The 15,128-nt window shown below is 38.9% G+C and overlaps 1 protein-coding gene across 3 annotated transcripts; it reads right to left on the bottom strand.

Moving 5' to 3' along the window:
- Window positions 1–636: 636 nt before the first annotated feature.
- Window positions 637–6,794, bottom strand: DYNLT1 (dynein light chain Tctex-type 1). Of its 3 annotated transcripts, none has more exons than XM_070951600.1 (6): window positions 6,679–6,713; window positions 5,294–5,335; window positions 4,654–4,780; window positions 1,575–1,698; window positions 1,291–1,368; window positions 637–993 (listed from the first exon to the last, which is right to left on the bottom strand). In XM_070951600.1, the coding sequence occupies exons 3-6, from the start codon at window positions 4,654–4,656 to the stop codon at window positions 923–925; spliced, it is 276 nt and encodes a 91-aa protein (XP_070807701.1). In that variant the 5' UTR covers window positions 4,657–4,780; window positions 5,294–5,335; window positions 6,679–6,713; the 3' UTR covers window positions 637–922. The 3 variants fall into 3 exon arrangements, with proteins under 3 accessions (XP_070807701.1, XP_070807712.1, XP_070807693.1); XM_070951611.1 differs by having other exon boundaries at window positions 4,654–4,777; window positions 6,679–6,700; XM_070951592.1 differs by lacking the exon at window positions 4,654–4,780 and having other exon boundaries at window positions 6,679–6,794.
- Between the last annotated feature and the right edge of the window lie 8,334 nt (window positions 6,795–15,128).

The raw sequence follows: 15,128 nt of genomic DNA, 5'->3' as shown, positions 1-15,128 counted from the left end.
ATGGCTATGTTAATGAGTACATTTGTAAATTTAATTTTGCTTGAAGAAGAGATATGCATGGTTTATTGTAATGTGTAATCTCCGGGCTTCAGGGAATCTGCTGTTTGTAATTATGGTGAGGTTTGGAATATGAAACAGAATTTTCCCACAGCATAAAAGTAACATTCAATGTAATGTAAAGGGTTTTTTTTTAGCAAATACTAGAAATAGTGCAAAATAAAAATCATGAAATTCAATTTATTCATAATAAAATTTTATACTGAACTTCTGCATTAATGTCAATTAGCCTTTCTTTGATTTTGCCCATGCTTTACAGGGGGATGCCAGCCAAAACAAAATACCTAGGAAGCTAATGAGATGAAGGAATAATGATACTCTTTCAAAACTTCAGTATGTTAAATACCGGACTATTAAAAGTTAGGGCAAAGATACCTTCAAATCAAACTCTGTTCCTGGTGATCACACGAACATACCAATAGCATTTTTTTTTAAAAAAAAGATGGGATTTCTATTGGGGACCCCAAATACTATCCTGGCCTCAATCTGCTTACTTTCAAATCCAGCAAAGGTCAGCCACCACTGCGATCGTATTATCATTTCTAATTTTTTTAAGTTTTAGAAATGAACACACACACATTCAGAGCTTCAATAATTTAATAAACAAACAAATCTAGAGTGAAAATCAGTCTTACCCACACAGGTGGAGTAAAGCTATAGAAGTGCAGCAAATTTCAGGTTTTAGCACCTTGAGAAAAAGTCCTTAAAGTGTTAAGACAGAGTTTGGATGTGATCATGCTTACATAATAGTACTGAAATTTCTCTCCTGTTTTTCCTCAGAAAGAATGGGGAGTTCTTAGTTATTCACCGAATTCAGTTTTAGAGGACTTAAAGCAATGATAAGATCTGAAGAATTTCAAGGCAATTATATTGCAAGTCCAAAGGCACTGACAATACAGTACATAGTCTTGTTCTCCCATCTTACAGTGCAAGCTCCTACAAAAGCAAAAACAAGCAACCAGTTAGTCACATAAACACAAGATATAGATTAGTGCATCTGTACTGTAATCCAGACATTTAAGTCTGTGGTAAAGCTTGAGTAGTACTTATACACAAACTCTATTGTTATTTAAACTGGAAGCACACCCAGTAAGGAAGAGTAAGTCATCGCAGCCATGAATCATGATCAGGTGACTGCAATAAAATTATTTTACCCAAAAGAGCTTCCAGAATTATACATTTTTTTCCTGTAAAAAAAAGTTCAGCAACACCAATTTTGAAAGAGTTTTATACCATCAGCGGCATTGTCCCAGAAGCAAGAGTTTGCAGTGTGAAGTCCAGCACCATTTTTTTGCATAATCACACAGGTCACTAGAAATTATAGAGACAAAATACTGTTAGAAAAAAAGTATTTGTCCATGCAACACAATTATATCTGATTTGCAAAGGATATAGAGTACATGAGGTATGATCAAAGTGTTAAGACTAATTACTATCAGAATCTCCCCACCTTTACAATTTCAAGCTTTATTTTTCTGAAAAAATTAAAATGTCTGAAAAATACATAATTAACTTACCAACATATTTGAATGGTTTACCCAGCTTTGTCAACTGACTTAAAATCTGCTCCACAACAGTTGTAGTCCATTGGTTCACCTTGCTATGCAGATATGCATTGCCACCTATTGTTCCTTCTATGGCCTACAGGTAGAAAAAGATTAAATTTAGATCACTAAATTCCCATAGTTCTATCTTAAAATTCACACATCAGCCTCAGAAATTAGAATTGGCATGCAAACATTTTCTTCCCCATTAATTCATTTTTGACAAAAAAAGATATTTATACAAGCTTGAACTTTTATTGTGGGGATGAATTCTCCATATCCATGGCACTGGGGGTGGGGAGAAACCCATAGATAACTGCTACCTTAACAGCACTGCCATTAAACCTTCAAGAGCAAAGAAGATAACTGCAATATAATTTAAAGGAGCAGGCAAAAATAGTGGATTAGCTGCCATCATGCTTATTTGGACGTAAGCAATGCTGTACAAAACCAAATAGGTGGCTCTTCTTTTCTCTTCTTTTTCAAAGCTGACTCGAGAGGGGAAACTCACCTCTCAATTGGTCCCACAGAGTTTGGTCCCCAGAATTCCCTGAGATTCAGTTGCTCTTTGCCTGCTATTTGGAGGGACAAGTCAAACAAACTTTCCTTTAACCCTTCCATCATCTGAAACTCCTGATGTGGAATTTCCCCACATTCACTAAACCAGTTAGAAGCATTACTCCTATCTATGTCACTTGCTAACTATAAAAAAGGAATTGGTTCATTTGAGTGCATTTATCAAATATGGCTAAACATAACACAATACAGCCCAGTTTTGTCAGAAGATACACATGCAACTATACAAGCAAGGAATCGCCATTTTGAAACTATCTTGCAATTCAACATATTGATGCTTACATCCCCATCAATTAGGAAGTTTATGCAAGAGATTCTTGTTTTAGTATGCAATGAGTTATATCCCATTCCACCGTCTTGCCTCCCCTAAATTGGCTTCCACTAATAACAATTCCATTTGTCTGGTTATTGCAGTGCCTATATGGCATAGGGCCTGATTATTTGAATTATTGCTGTCTCCCAAATATTTGGCTGGTCAATTTGAATGTCACCATCTATAAGGACCCTGGAAGCATGCCCGATCTATAGCAGTGCCTGCCCACTGTAATGAGATTCTCCCAAGATCCCGATGGCCCCCAATCTGTTGTTGAAGAGGGACAGCGCTTCCTTCCTTCCGTCCATCCATCCAATCTGTCATTCTTACCATCTTTCATTTTAACTAGTGTTATGGTAATTTTGTTTTGCAGCCAATAAGATTCTTAGCAGTGGGAGAGGAAAAACAGCATAACCCAAATGGGATTATTCTTATTCTCTTCGAATGAAATTAAACCTTTCTATTCTAGTCTTAATGCAGACCAGCCACAATTAATCCCCTCTTAAAATAAAATGGGTGTAATCAGGGCATGCTTACATAGAGATTATGTTTATATATTTAGCGTGTGTAGAGTCTTTGACAGTCATTCACTGCATATTATCAAGCCTTAGTTATTAGGGGTATTTTTCCTCCTGAAGGATTTTTAAAATTAACAAACTATTACTGAGGAACATTTACATTTGATAAGCCTTGGAATTCACAGAAATGAGTTTGTCTCAGAGATTATTTTTATAGATTTAGCAAATTATTAACTATAACTTAATTTTAAAAAGGATGTCTTGTGCTTTCTGTATTGTAATGCTTAGCATAACAGGGCATGTTCTAAGCTTCCTCTGAATTGTTAGGGCAGTTGCTATAACAAGAGATTAACAAATAAATCACTGGTACCTTGACAACTATTAACCAGACTATAATCTGCGCTAAAATGAACTACATAGATTCTATATTAAAGACAGCTTTGAAACAGAAAATGGTTCCATTCCAATGGCATAAACCGGAAGGTATAATTTTTACATTCCATCAATAAGGATTTAGACTAAACTATCCAAAAGGACAGTAAGAATTTTATTACAAAATATTGAACTGAAATGGGTATGGAGGAAAAGGATGTACGTGGACAGCAATAGCTTGAAGTCACTGAAGAACTGGCTATGGAATTGAGAGTCATGGCTAAAGAGTTTGTCGAACTTTTTGCCTGAGTATGTATTACAATTTATGACATGGAATCAAAGCTCCACATACAAGAAAAAGATTTGTCATTATCCGAGAAATCTGAATCATGTCTCATCCAGGAGACACACATGGAAAAAAAGATTCTATAGTTACAAGTTGCTAACAATTTGTTGCTGAAGTTGGGATTTAATAGAGCAAAATAGTCTCTTCTGCCCAAGTGAGCCACAAGCATGGAAATCAATTCATTCCCACCACTATTTATCTAGATTTAATAGGTTACAAATTGTTAGAGGCCAGATCTAATTACATGAGACAAAGCCCTGAGTTGGATATGCTTAACCATTTCAAGCAATAGTAGTATTTTTTATGAATGCAGTTCTCTTAACATCAAAAGATACATATTGGCTGGGATTCAGAAACACCTAGGCAGGTGTCCATGAAGTTATTTTTCTGTGTTAACCAACATTATGGAAACATCAAAAATAATTCAGAAAAGCTGGTGTTCAGAAATGGAACATAGCTCTGATGGTCAGTGTTTCCCTTTTCTACTTATTCTGGGCTATTGCTGCCTGGCCCTCTCCTCCAAAGGAGAAGGAAATAGCTTTAAAGTCCACCTAAAATGTCATTAGAAGGAATACTCAAGGGATTTCCAGTTTCTATCTCATTGTATACAGCTCCTTTTGGAAAACCCACTCCTGAAGATAACGGTGCTCTGTAAAAAGGGCGCTTGATGCAGTTAAAACAGGAGTCCATCTCCATTTGCACAAACATTTTCCACATGCTCTAAATATTGTTATGAATGAAGCTTACTTACTTTGGTTTAGTTCCTAATGTTTTTATTTAGGAACCCTACAGCATTACTTGAAAGTTAGGACTATAATGGAGCTAAGTTACAATTTCTTTGAAATATCTCAAATGAAATAGCAAAAATTGTACTGAAATTTATGAGATTCTATAGAATGTGGCAAAATATAAACTGGACTTTGCTACCATTAGATGGATTCAGAGCTGATTGAACAACTGTATTCACAAATGAACTTTGGCCAGGATCATATTTCTTCTAAAGGAGGTTGTCTGTGACTGGCGGTGGTGGGTTCCTCCAGGCTTATAATTCCTGCTTTAAAAGAAGTGGAAACCATAATCAGGGTCTGTCCAATTCCAAGTAGTATGTGGGTTTCAGCCCTACCCAGAGTAAGATGCCCTGGTAATAACAACCCATATCCTGATTATGATTTGGCTGGAATGCTGCAACATGCTGACCAGCCTTTAGAGATTATCTGGAAGTTGCAGCTTCTTCAGAATCTCTGAGCCAAATTACCGGTAAAGCAAGCCCACTATTTTTGTCATGTTTACTAAGAAATATTCCTATGATTATGCAAGGTTTTACTCCCATTAATAAGCAAGTTTGTATTTAAAATTTGGTGCAATATTTGTTCCTCAAGCTGTAGAAGTGATAAATTCTTCTTTTGAAGGGAGATACAGTGTCATGCAAACAGTTGTTTGGTACAATGAAAATATAAACTATTAATAAAGTGTTAACTGGCAGAACCACCTTCCTAAAAACAACTCGGCTGAGGAATACAGGAGATGTAACAATGATGCAAGATCATATTAATGTATGAGGACTTACCTCTTTTATAATGTTGCTTACTTCGTCCACAATAAATGCAGTCTTTTTTTTTTAAAAAAAAGCAGAAATATTTAAATTACATTATGCAAAACTGAAAACAATGTCAACTGCAACAAATACTTCACTCATTCAATTGACATAAGATCATCGATCTGAGTGCTTACAGCTTATTTTGACCTAACAGGCTGTATCACTTTCCTAGCCTCTCACAAAGAAGCAAGGAGCAAGATGCTCCATGTTTCCTTAAGTATATAAATGACAGATATGGCAATACAATAGTCAACATGACAATGGTCCTTCAGAGTCCCCATTCTTCTCCCCCCACCCCAATTGCAGTAGCCTGCAATTACTGTGAGTTCAATTCTCACCAGGCTCAAGGTTGACTCAGCCTTCTATCCTTTCTAAGGTAGGTAAATTGAGGACCCAGTTTGTGGGGGCAATAAGCTGACTTTGTATAAATATACAAAAGTATGAAGGCTATTGCTTAACGCCTTGTAAGCCACCCTGAGTCTCCGGAGAAGGGCGGCATATAAATCAAATAAAAATAAAAATAAATAAAAAATCGTTGAGCTAGGATGAGGGTTGAGTGAGAGGATGTTTGATCTGTCATAGGGTGGGGGAAAATATTCTTGGTTTTAGTCATGATTTTATGGATTGTTCTATGCTGGCTAGAATCATTTTATGAGATAGGCGGCCATATAAGTCCTATAAATAAAATTTTAAAATAATGCATAATAAGCACAGACATTAATCGCAGAAAAAGGGCTATTTTCTCATCCAGGTAACAATAATTTTCTGCAGGCACCATGGCTGCAACCTAACGGGTTCCCTGCATGCCCAACAGAGATATATGGCCTAACTCATTGGGAGGGAGGACTGCTTTTATTTTATTTATTTTTTTTTTTTTAAAAAACCACTGAATTCTTAACGTGAGCCAAAAGCAGCACTCTCATTTGATGGTAGCCGCGCTGTGTGTGTGTGTGTGTGTGTGTGTGTGTACACACACACACACACACACACACAGAGAGATTAGAGTTGGAAGGGACCTTAGAGGTCTTCAAGTCCAACCCCCTTGCTTAGGCAGGAACCCCTATTATATACCATTTCAATATGTATAACCCCATCGCCCCCGCGTTAATCTGGGAAAGAGCAGCGCGGCCATGGAAGGCCGCTGGGGCGCGAATGAACGACATTCTCCGCCGCCTTTGGGAAGGCGAGAAAAGCCCAGGAGTAAGTGGGTGCGTGGGGAAGAAGAGCAACAATGGGGAAGGGGCGTGTCTCGACCGGAGAGACTACCCGGAACCTCTCTTTCCCCGAAGGTCCGCTACAGCCAGGCCTGCGACCAAGCTACGTCCCGGGACGACGGTCCTTTTGCTCGCGTTTACCTCCTCGGCAGACTGGAGCTCATCCATCGTCCTCCTTCTGACTCAGCTCCGGCTCCAACCCCTCGCGTTCGTTGCCGCTACGCGACGAACTCCCTCCTCCTCTTTCTCGTCTTCCTTCTGCGGTTGCGCACTGCGGTCGACGCCTTCAGCCAATCACCCGACGCAGACAGGCATGCCCGACGGGGGAGGGAGGGACGGTGAGGGGGGGCGGGGTTTGCTGGGCTACTGCTTTCTGCTCGCGGGGCTCTCTCGCTTTTCACCGCTTCCCCTTTCTGAGTGTGACGTGTCCTCTCACGTGGGACGTTGCAGGCGTCGCTCGCAACCGCCGGATAGTAGATGATGAACGCTTAGTTGATATTCAGTCCTCGCTTTGCCAAAGGTGGGAGGGCGGCGGGTGCGCGCGCAGCAGTGTTTTTCAAACTTGGCCTCTTAAAGATGGGGGCGGGTTTCAGTTTTAATCCACCACCGTCTTGAATTTGCCAAGTTTAAAAAACACCCGTGTGCCACAGTCGCGAGAAGGGGCGAAGGAAATCCGACGCTTTCGTGGACAAAAACCGGGGTTTAAGAGACGTGGGGCATAATTTTTCACCGCTTGCATTTTGGCGCACTCCTTAAGGCTAACGCTCACAATAGAGGGCAGCAATCTGCCGTCTGAAATCATAATAAGTTTATTTGTCAAGAATAAATAAGATAACAGGTAAAAGTATAAACATAATTTGAATACATGAAAAGAGCAAGTAAAAAAGGAATATTAGGACCGGGGCTGTAGGCACGCTGGTGTCTAATGATAAAGAAATGATCTTGAGAAAGGTAAATAGAAGCAGACCAGGTTGATACGTAAGTGGGGAAAAAAACAAAACAAAACCCAACAGGAGATCCCAGGGCTGTGGAAGAGATGAGGAGATAAAGTCTCTCAGGTGCATAAACATCTAGGAAGAAAGCAAGAAAACATTACTGTTTGCCTCTATCCACATGGAGTTGATTCTAGGTCAAGGATCTTCTATATTTATTTTTAGATGACTGTCCAAATAGGAAGCTGCCATGTGTTGGGTATCCATAGTAATACTGTTCCTTTAGTGATGTCAAAAACAATCAGCCCCATTTATGGAATTATCAGTGTATAAGCTGCTTGAAAGTTGTACCTGTTCCAGATCGAGCCAGTTATGCCAGTTTTGTGTCCTCCAGGCATATATTGACTTATAACTCCCATCATCAATGATAAAGAGGTGTATTGTTACAGATGTTAAAAACACCGTAGTCCACAACTGAGAAGAGCCAGATTGATGTAGTTGCTAAAGCATCAGGCTAGAAATTGGGAGACTTGAGTTCTAGTAAGTCCTTTGGCATGAAGCAGCTGGGTAACTTTGAGCCAGTCACTCTCTTTCAGCCCTAGGGAGGAGGCAAGGGAAAGCCACCTCTGCAAAATCTTGACAAGAACACTTTAGGGACTTGTTCAGGTAGTTGTCGGGAGTCAACAATGACTCAAAGGCACATAAACGCACACACACAGAGTCCACAACTGTGGAGCACTAGGTTGGGAAGAGCTGCTCTACTAAGGAGATCCTGACAGAACGATTAATCAGTGTAACGACTTTCCTTCAGAAGTTGTGGGTACTCCATCATTGGAGGTTTTTAAGGAGAGCTTGGACAACTACTTATCTGAAAGACATAGGATCTCCTGCTTGAACAGGGGGTTGGAGAAGAAGACCTCCAAGGTCCCTCCCAACTCTGTTATTCTGTTCTGTACTTTTAGTTTTGTGATTGTTGAAATTAATCTAGTTTTTAGAAGCATCAGATTAGATGTTCCTCCTCTTCACTTCTGCTATCTTATCAGTTTGCTTTCTGTATAGAGACACTGATGGCTGGTGAATGCAGCACCATTCTTTGCTCCTTGCTCCATTTCTAGACAGCTTTGTATCTGCCACTAAGTGTTATAAAATTACTCAGAGTTCAGCAAATTGAAGAGCACAACAGATCTTAAAAAGTCCCTACTGTGAAAGTGATTTATTTGGCAGAAATAACAAGACCATTAAGTAGGTTAAACTGTGCCTTCACTTTATCAAATAACAGAGGCAAAGTTTCTTTCAGCAAAACTAAGACAGAGCAGTGAAATGTCAAAGCTCAGTTGAAGGAAGGCAAACAGACAGACGAAAATAAATCTTGAAGAAAAGACAACAGCAATAACAATAGCACTTAGACTTATATACCGCTTCATAGTGCTTTACATCCTTCTCTAAGTGGTTTACAGAATCAGCATATTTTCCCCAACAATCTGTGTCCTCATTTTACCGACCTTGGAAGGATGGAAGGCTGAATCAGCCTTGAGCCTGGTGAGATTTGATCTGCCAAACTGCTGGCAGCTAGTGATCAGCAGAAGTAGCCTGCAGTACTGCACTCTAACCACTGCACCACTGCTCAGAAAGAGGAGTCAGCAATAGAACTGAACATTGTGTTGTGGTATGCATGTGAAGGGTTTTCTTCAGCCTGACAAAATCTCTGAGCAGTGCTAAACGAGGGGTGGGGGGAGGAGAAAAGAGTCTTGCTGAGAACTGAAAATCACACTGAGAGAACAGCAACTGGTACATGTATGTACGGTAGATGAGAGGTCAAGGAAACTGAGGATTGGACAATCCTTCCCCCAGATAATCAGTAACAAGAGCCTTCATGATGGTAACCCCTGGCAAAGGGCTGCTGGAAAAGGCCATAATAGCATCTGGAACCTTGTGGCCTAGAAGTGGAGTGTGGAAAAGGATGAAATGCTTCCTGGCAAAGTGAAGCAATGGCAAGGAAGAGGCCTCTGGAAGTCACAGTCATCTAGGGTCAAGAGAGCTGAATCTCCGGCAGCTGCTACAGTCTTCAAGATGCAAGGAAGAAGACCACATATCTCCCCTCCACTGGAATATATTTGATCTCCATCCCTATGAGTACATGGAAAGGTCTAGAGTGGAAGAGCAGTAGTCTAGGCAGAGCTAAATGCAGAAAGAGTTTAAGTAGGTACATGTCATGGGAAAGAATAGTGAGTATATTGTGATGACAGTGGATTTTAGTATTCTACCACCTCTTACTATATTCAACAGCACAGTATCAGCAGTGGAATCTTTCAAGTTTTTGTATTCTATAAACTCCCAGGATTTGAAATGGACACCTTACATGAGAATCATTATTTAAAAAGGACAACAAAGAATATTCTTGTGTCAATTTAGGAAGTTCAGCCTGCCCCAGGAGCTATTGATACAGTTTTACAGAGGAATTGAGTCAGTCATTTGTACTTCTGTAACTGTCTGGTTTAGCATAGCAACTAAACAGGAAAGGTAGAGACTCCAGCGGATAGTTAGGACTGCAGAAAAAACAATTGCAACCAACCTGCCTCCCATAGAAGATCTGTATATTGCATGGGTCAGAAGGAGGAATGAGAAAATAACTACTGACCCCTCACATCCTGGACATAAATTGCTTGAATTCTTCCCCTCGAGACACTACTATAGGGCATTGCATGCCCAACAACTAGACATAGGGATAGTTTTCCTCATGCCATTACTCTGCTGAATATCTAATCCTCACGTAATCCTGTCTATTCACCCTTGTTGTGTTGCTGTATTATTACATCATCATCATTATTATTATTTATTCTCATCTCTTCTACTATCCCCCCTCTTATTGGTATCATTATGATTAGTATTACTCTATTGCTTTGCATGTACATTGAGAGCTATGCATCAGAGACAAATTCGTTGTGTGTTTAATCACACTTGGCCAGATAAAGTATTCTATTCTATTCTATTCTATTCTATTCTATTCTATTCTATTCTATTCTATTCTATTCTATTCTATTCTATTCTATTCTATTCTATTCTATTCTATTCTATTCTATTGTATTCTATCCTATCCTATCCTATCCTATTCCATTCCATTCCATTCCATTTCATTCCATAGCACCATAATACATGGATAGATTATCATGTAATAAACAAATAGAAGTGATGAAAACAGAACTTACTGTTTTACAGGAAAAACCTTATTCTGAAATCTATCACAATAAAATCATTTCTGAAGAGACTTGTTCTGCCATTATCTGGTTCTGGCACCATCTCCTTCAAAGAATCCCCAATGCTGGGATATTCTCTACAGAATTCCTAGGCACAAGTAGATCTTGACTGGTTCCAAAAAGCTGATCCCAAAGAGATGATAAAGGCCAGGCCTGATTGATAATAGGATGAAAGAATATCCTAAGGTTATAGTCTAGACTGGTAAATCCTAAGGTTATAGTTTAGACTGGGAAGTTGAAAAAATAACCCAGAAAGCAATGGCAACTTTTTTTCCATATGGCTGCCAGGAACATATAGAACACTTTTGCTATATGAATCACTTTCATCAGCAAAGATGAAAAATATATGACTGGAAATATGAGAATAAAGAACCAAAAGTTTATTTTCTGGGAAAGCTGTGATTCTTTATATCAACAAAATGGACCTACAGTCATGGTGGGTCTTTTAATCCCCAGATTCAATAGGAATTGGTCATTATGAGAAACAGAACGCTACTCTAGATGGATCATTTATCTAATAAGAGAAATACTGCAAAGCTAACTTATTCCAAAATATTCTCTTTGAATATGGACAAGATTCTTAAACAGACATATGAAGATCTAGAGACTGCAGCTAAGATGCTGCTCATTCTTGAGTGCTGAATTTGTTTTTGGCCCTATAACAAAGATAAAATCCTTCTGTCCATTAAATATATGCTAACATGCACATTCACAGTAATTTCACCTCCACATTAACAATACTGCAATATTGCCTAATTGCCCAAGTTGTCAAGAACCACCTCCCCAATCGTTTCTTGTAAATGGCGTATTGACTGTAATTGTATGTTTCTTATTCTGAAGCTTTGCGGAAACTTGAGGTTTGCAGTATTGCACACATCTAATATTAGAGAGGAAGAAGGAGGAAACGCTGTCAGTATTATATTCAACTGCTATTACTCTTCCTGTTCAATGACTTAGACGTTTCAGACCGATTTTAATGAGAACAGCTGTTTTTTTTTTTTCTGAGTGAATGGCTTCTTCCAAAACGTGTTGAGCCTCTCTGAGAGTAAATTGTGTTACTAATGGTGACTTCCAGTGCAGATGGCTGAACGACAATCAGGTGAAGCACACAGAGAAAACTCCATGTTAATTCTGGTTCAGCAAAACAGAGAAGGTGGTAACAAGCTCTTATTCAATAAAGCGAGGCACTCTTTCTGGTTTGGAAGGAACAGGTAAGTCACTATTTATTAATAGGAAAAAGTAGTTTCATGGAATTTTTGTCTGATCTGTTTTTATTTTCTAAGAGTAAGAGTTTTTGTTTGTTTGTTTAGTGCTTTCATGTCAGTGTTGCCTCCTGGTGACTCCCTGCAGTTTTCTTGGCAAGCTGTTGCCTCTTTCTTCAGGCTGAGTGAAAGTACATTGAATAGGGCTGAAGGTACCAAGCAGGAGACCTTATACCATTCTGGACAAGTGACTTATCTGAAGTCACCCAGTTGGATTAGGGGGTAAGGAAGACTAGAACTTACAGTCTCCTGGTTTTTAGCCTGGTGCCTTAACCACCATGCCACCAATCTCAGGTCTAATGATTTAATATTCAAAAGCTAACATAAATATTGTTAATAATATCAGGAGAGCTATTAATACATTCAGAAGAAAAAAAAATGCCCTCAAAGGAAATATACTTTCTGCTCACCAAAGTCCATAGTTTACTAAATAAACCAGTCTTTTATAACAACGGCTGTTAATTAATTGCATTAACAGCCGCCAAGAATTCAAAGAATAATAACTGAAAGCTTACTATGGTTGGCAGAATGCCCAGAAGCAATTTGCAGGAAGCTGATAAGATAAGCAAGACAGGACATGAAGGTATGTGAACAAAGTTGTTCCCTGCAAATTGCTTCAGCCAGCGTTCCTCCTTAAATAGGCTAAGGGAGTGGCCAATTAGCCCCAAGCCTTACTCTCGAGGAGATCTCCTCCTGAGGAGCCACTCCTACCTTTTGGCAGCTCTGCACGCCCGTGCATCGAGAAGAGGCTCCTCCTCTTCGTCCTCTTCACTTAAGGGAGCTTCTGGAGGTTCTGAAGGCCCTGGTTGAATCCCCACCTCTGGCACCACATCTTCTCCAGCCTCCTCATTGTCCGACTCGAGTACCAACTGCAGAGACTGCTGGCGCAGCACCACACCAGCCTCCTCGCTGTCTGAATTGGCTTCTAGCTGCACAGGCCGCGTACGGGCCACAACACTGGGCCACATTAAGCCTCATGGACTTCAACTCCCAGAATTCCTCAGCCAAACTGAGTTCTGTCACCAAAGAGAGGCTGAGGTGTCTGACTCTTTCTGTATGTGACACAGAATTATTTTCCTCTGTGTCTCACCAGTGAAGGTATGACCGACAGCCTATAGTATTATGAATGGGTAGCAAGCAAGTACATTCACATTAGGACCCAGTTAAAGATGCTTGAGGATCTGTTTAAAGAATGGGAGAGCTGGTAATAAAGAATTGGGTGAGGCCGGCACAAAAATGAAATCTGATTTGATTTAATTTCAGTTTACGTTTAGTTAAAATAATGTGACAAAATGTGATTAGCACCTGTGTATTTAATAAGAGACATGGCTAAGCTCATTTGTAAAACAAACAAAAGAATAAACAAACAAAAGGGATTTTAGAGATTTGGTCAGCTTCTTGCCATTCCTGAACAAAAGCTACAGGTAGTATAAGAGCTGACAATTATCCAATAACTGAATCACATTCTGCCACTAGAATATAAACTTGAATAAATTCTGCCTTTTTATATTCACAAGAATAAGAAACGTGTTAATATTATTTTGAGAGATACATGTAGAATGCTAGATAATTGATTTGGCAAAAAAAAAAAAAGTCAGTGATCCTTAAACCATTTCCACTACTAATGAAAATGTACTTGATTTTTTCTATAACAAAATTATAGAATGTACTTGGATATTCAGATAAAATGTTTGTAAGTGAAAAATTGAGTTCCTGACTTCCAAACAGGGAGAATCATAATATGAAATGATGCATTACACAACTTCTGTTCTTTCCTCATTTCCTCTTCACGGTACACTTAACTTTCTAACATCAATCATGCCTTAATTCTGAATAATCTCATTCATGCCAATGCGGTTATTCTACAGTAAATCATTTGTAATTCCAGTTCAGTTCCTAAAGATTCAGAGACAGGCATTTCTGTTATTGTTAACAATGAGATTCTGCACCTGCTTATGTCTGATGAAGGTGTGAATGCTACGATATCTGCTTAAATTTGGTGATGATTTTATTGATAGGAAATAATTTAGACAAGCTTTTCACACATAAAGAAGTATCAATTTGACTTCTTTGGTCTTCTAGGCAATCAATGAAATTATAAAGCTAACTTTTCATATCAAGTGGCATGAAGATAGAGCTAACTTCTTCCTTTGATCTGAAACACATTGTGCATTTTGCATAAGGAGAGATAATCTCCAGCTCGCAAATTCTTATGCCTCCTGGAAAACATAGTTGCTTGGAGGTACATTCCTCATATTTGCAAAACTACAGATGAATGGTGATTTTTCAGATAGTTCTCTCTCTATTGATCTCTGTTGTTATTTCTTTCTTCAAGTTACATCATTGAAATTCTCCCTCGTTTTTGCTTGACGAGGATAGTTGTGGTTTTCCTATTGTACACCAATTCATGAGTCAATATACATGGGTGCAATATGAGTACACGTTGCTGGAAATAACAAAAGGACGTCCTCTTGATTTGTATGAGAGGGGTGTGGTCAGAATTGCATTGTTTTATGCAAAGCCATTTTATGTGCCTCGAGAGACATAGGCAAAGCATAATTCTCTCTCTCTCTCTCTCTCTCTCTCACACACACACACACACACTCACCCAAAACAAATGAAACTAGGAAACAGCCCTTTACCTTTTATTACTTTGCTTATTCTAATTGGCTATTAAATACTTTTTTTTGAAAGCTACATATAACAAATTGCACAAAGGTGTATAAGCAGAGTAAAACTGAGCAATGATAAACCACATTTCATACTACACTTATGAACCAACAAAGTTATAGTCAAAAGAACCAGGAGACAGTTAACAAAAATATACCCGTACCAATTTTCTACCAGAATTACTAATTTATTTCTTTTATCAATTTAATATTACTTCCAGTAGATTGGGAGCCTGAAGTTCATTTCTTCGTGGGAGGAAGCAGACAACTGTTAATAAGAAGAGCAGATGTATTAAACAGATAATGAGTTTCTGAAAACAAAGGCTTGTCTGAAATACATACCTCTATTTTTACCGTTTTTAAAAAGAATGCATTGCAAATGCTTCACTAATGAATAAAGGATGTAAGTTTTCATAACTCCTTTGCCTGCTGGATGACACTGGATTCTCTGTTTTATGAACGTCAGAAGAGAAG

The sequence above is a fragment of the Pituophis catenifer genome, unplaced genomic scaffold (genome assembly GCF_029215685.1).
Source record: "Pituophis catenifer annectens isolate HBS135680 unplaced genomic scaffold, rPitCat1.0.hap2 SCAF_1, whole genome shotgun sequence".
Classification (NCBI taxonomy): domain Eukaryota; kingdom Metazoa; phylum Chordata; class Lepidosauria; order Squamata; family Colubridae; genus Pituophis; species Pituophis catenifer.
The sequence above is the reverse complement of the archived record's forward strand: the minus strand, read 5'-3'. Positions and strand labels throughout refer to the sequence as shown.

Excerpts from the sequence above, each read along its gene's own strand:
- DYNLT1 (XM_070951592.1), bottom strand. The coding sequence starts at position 6,705 with ATGGATGAGCTCCAGTCTGCCGAGGAG. Across the intron at positions 1,699-5,293 it reads TAAGCAACATTATAAAAGAG|GCCATAGAAGGAACAATAGG; the intron begins GTAAGTCCTCAT and ends TTCTACCTGTAG. Across the intron at positions 994-1,290 it reads CTGGGACAATGCCGCTGATG|GAGCTTGCACTGTAAGATGG; the intron begins GTATAAAACTCT and ends TTGCTTTTGTAG.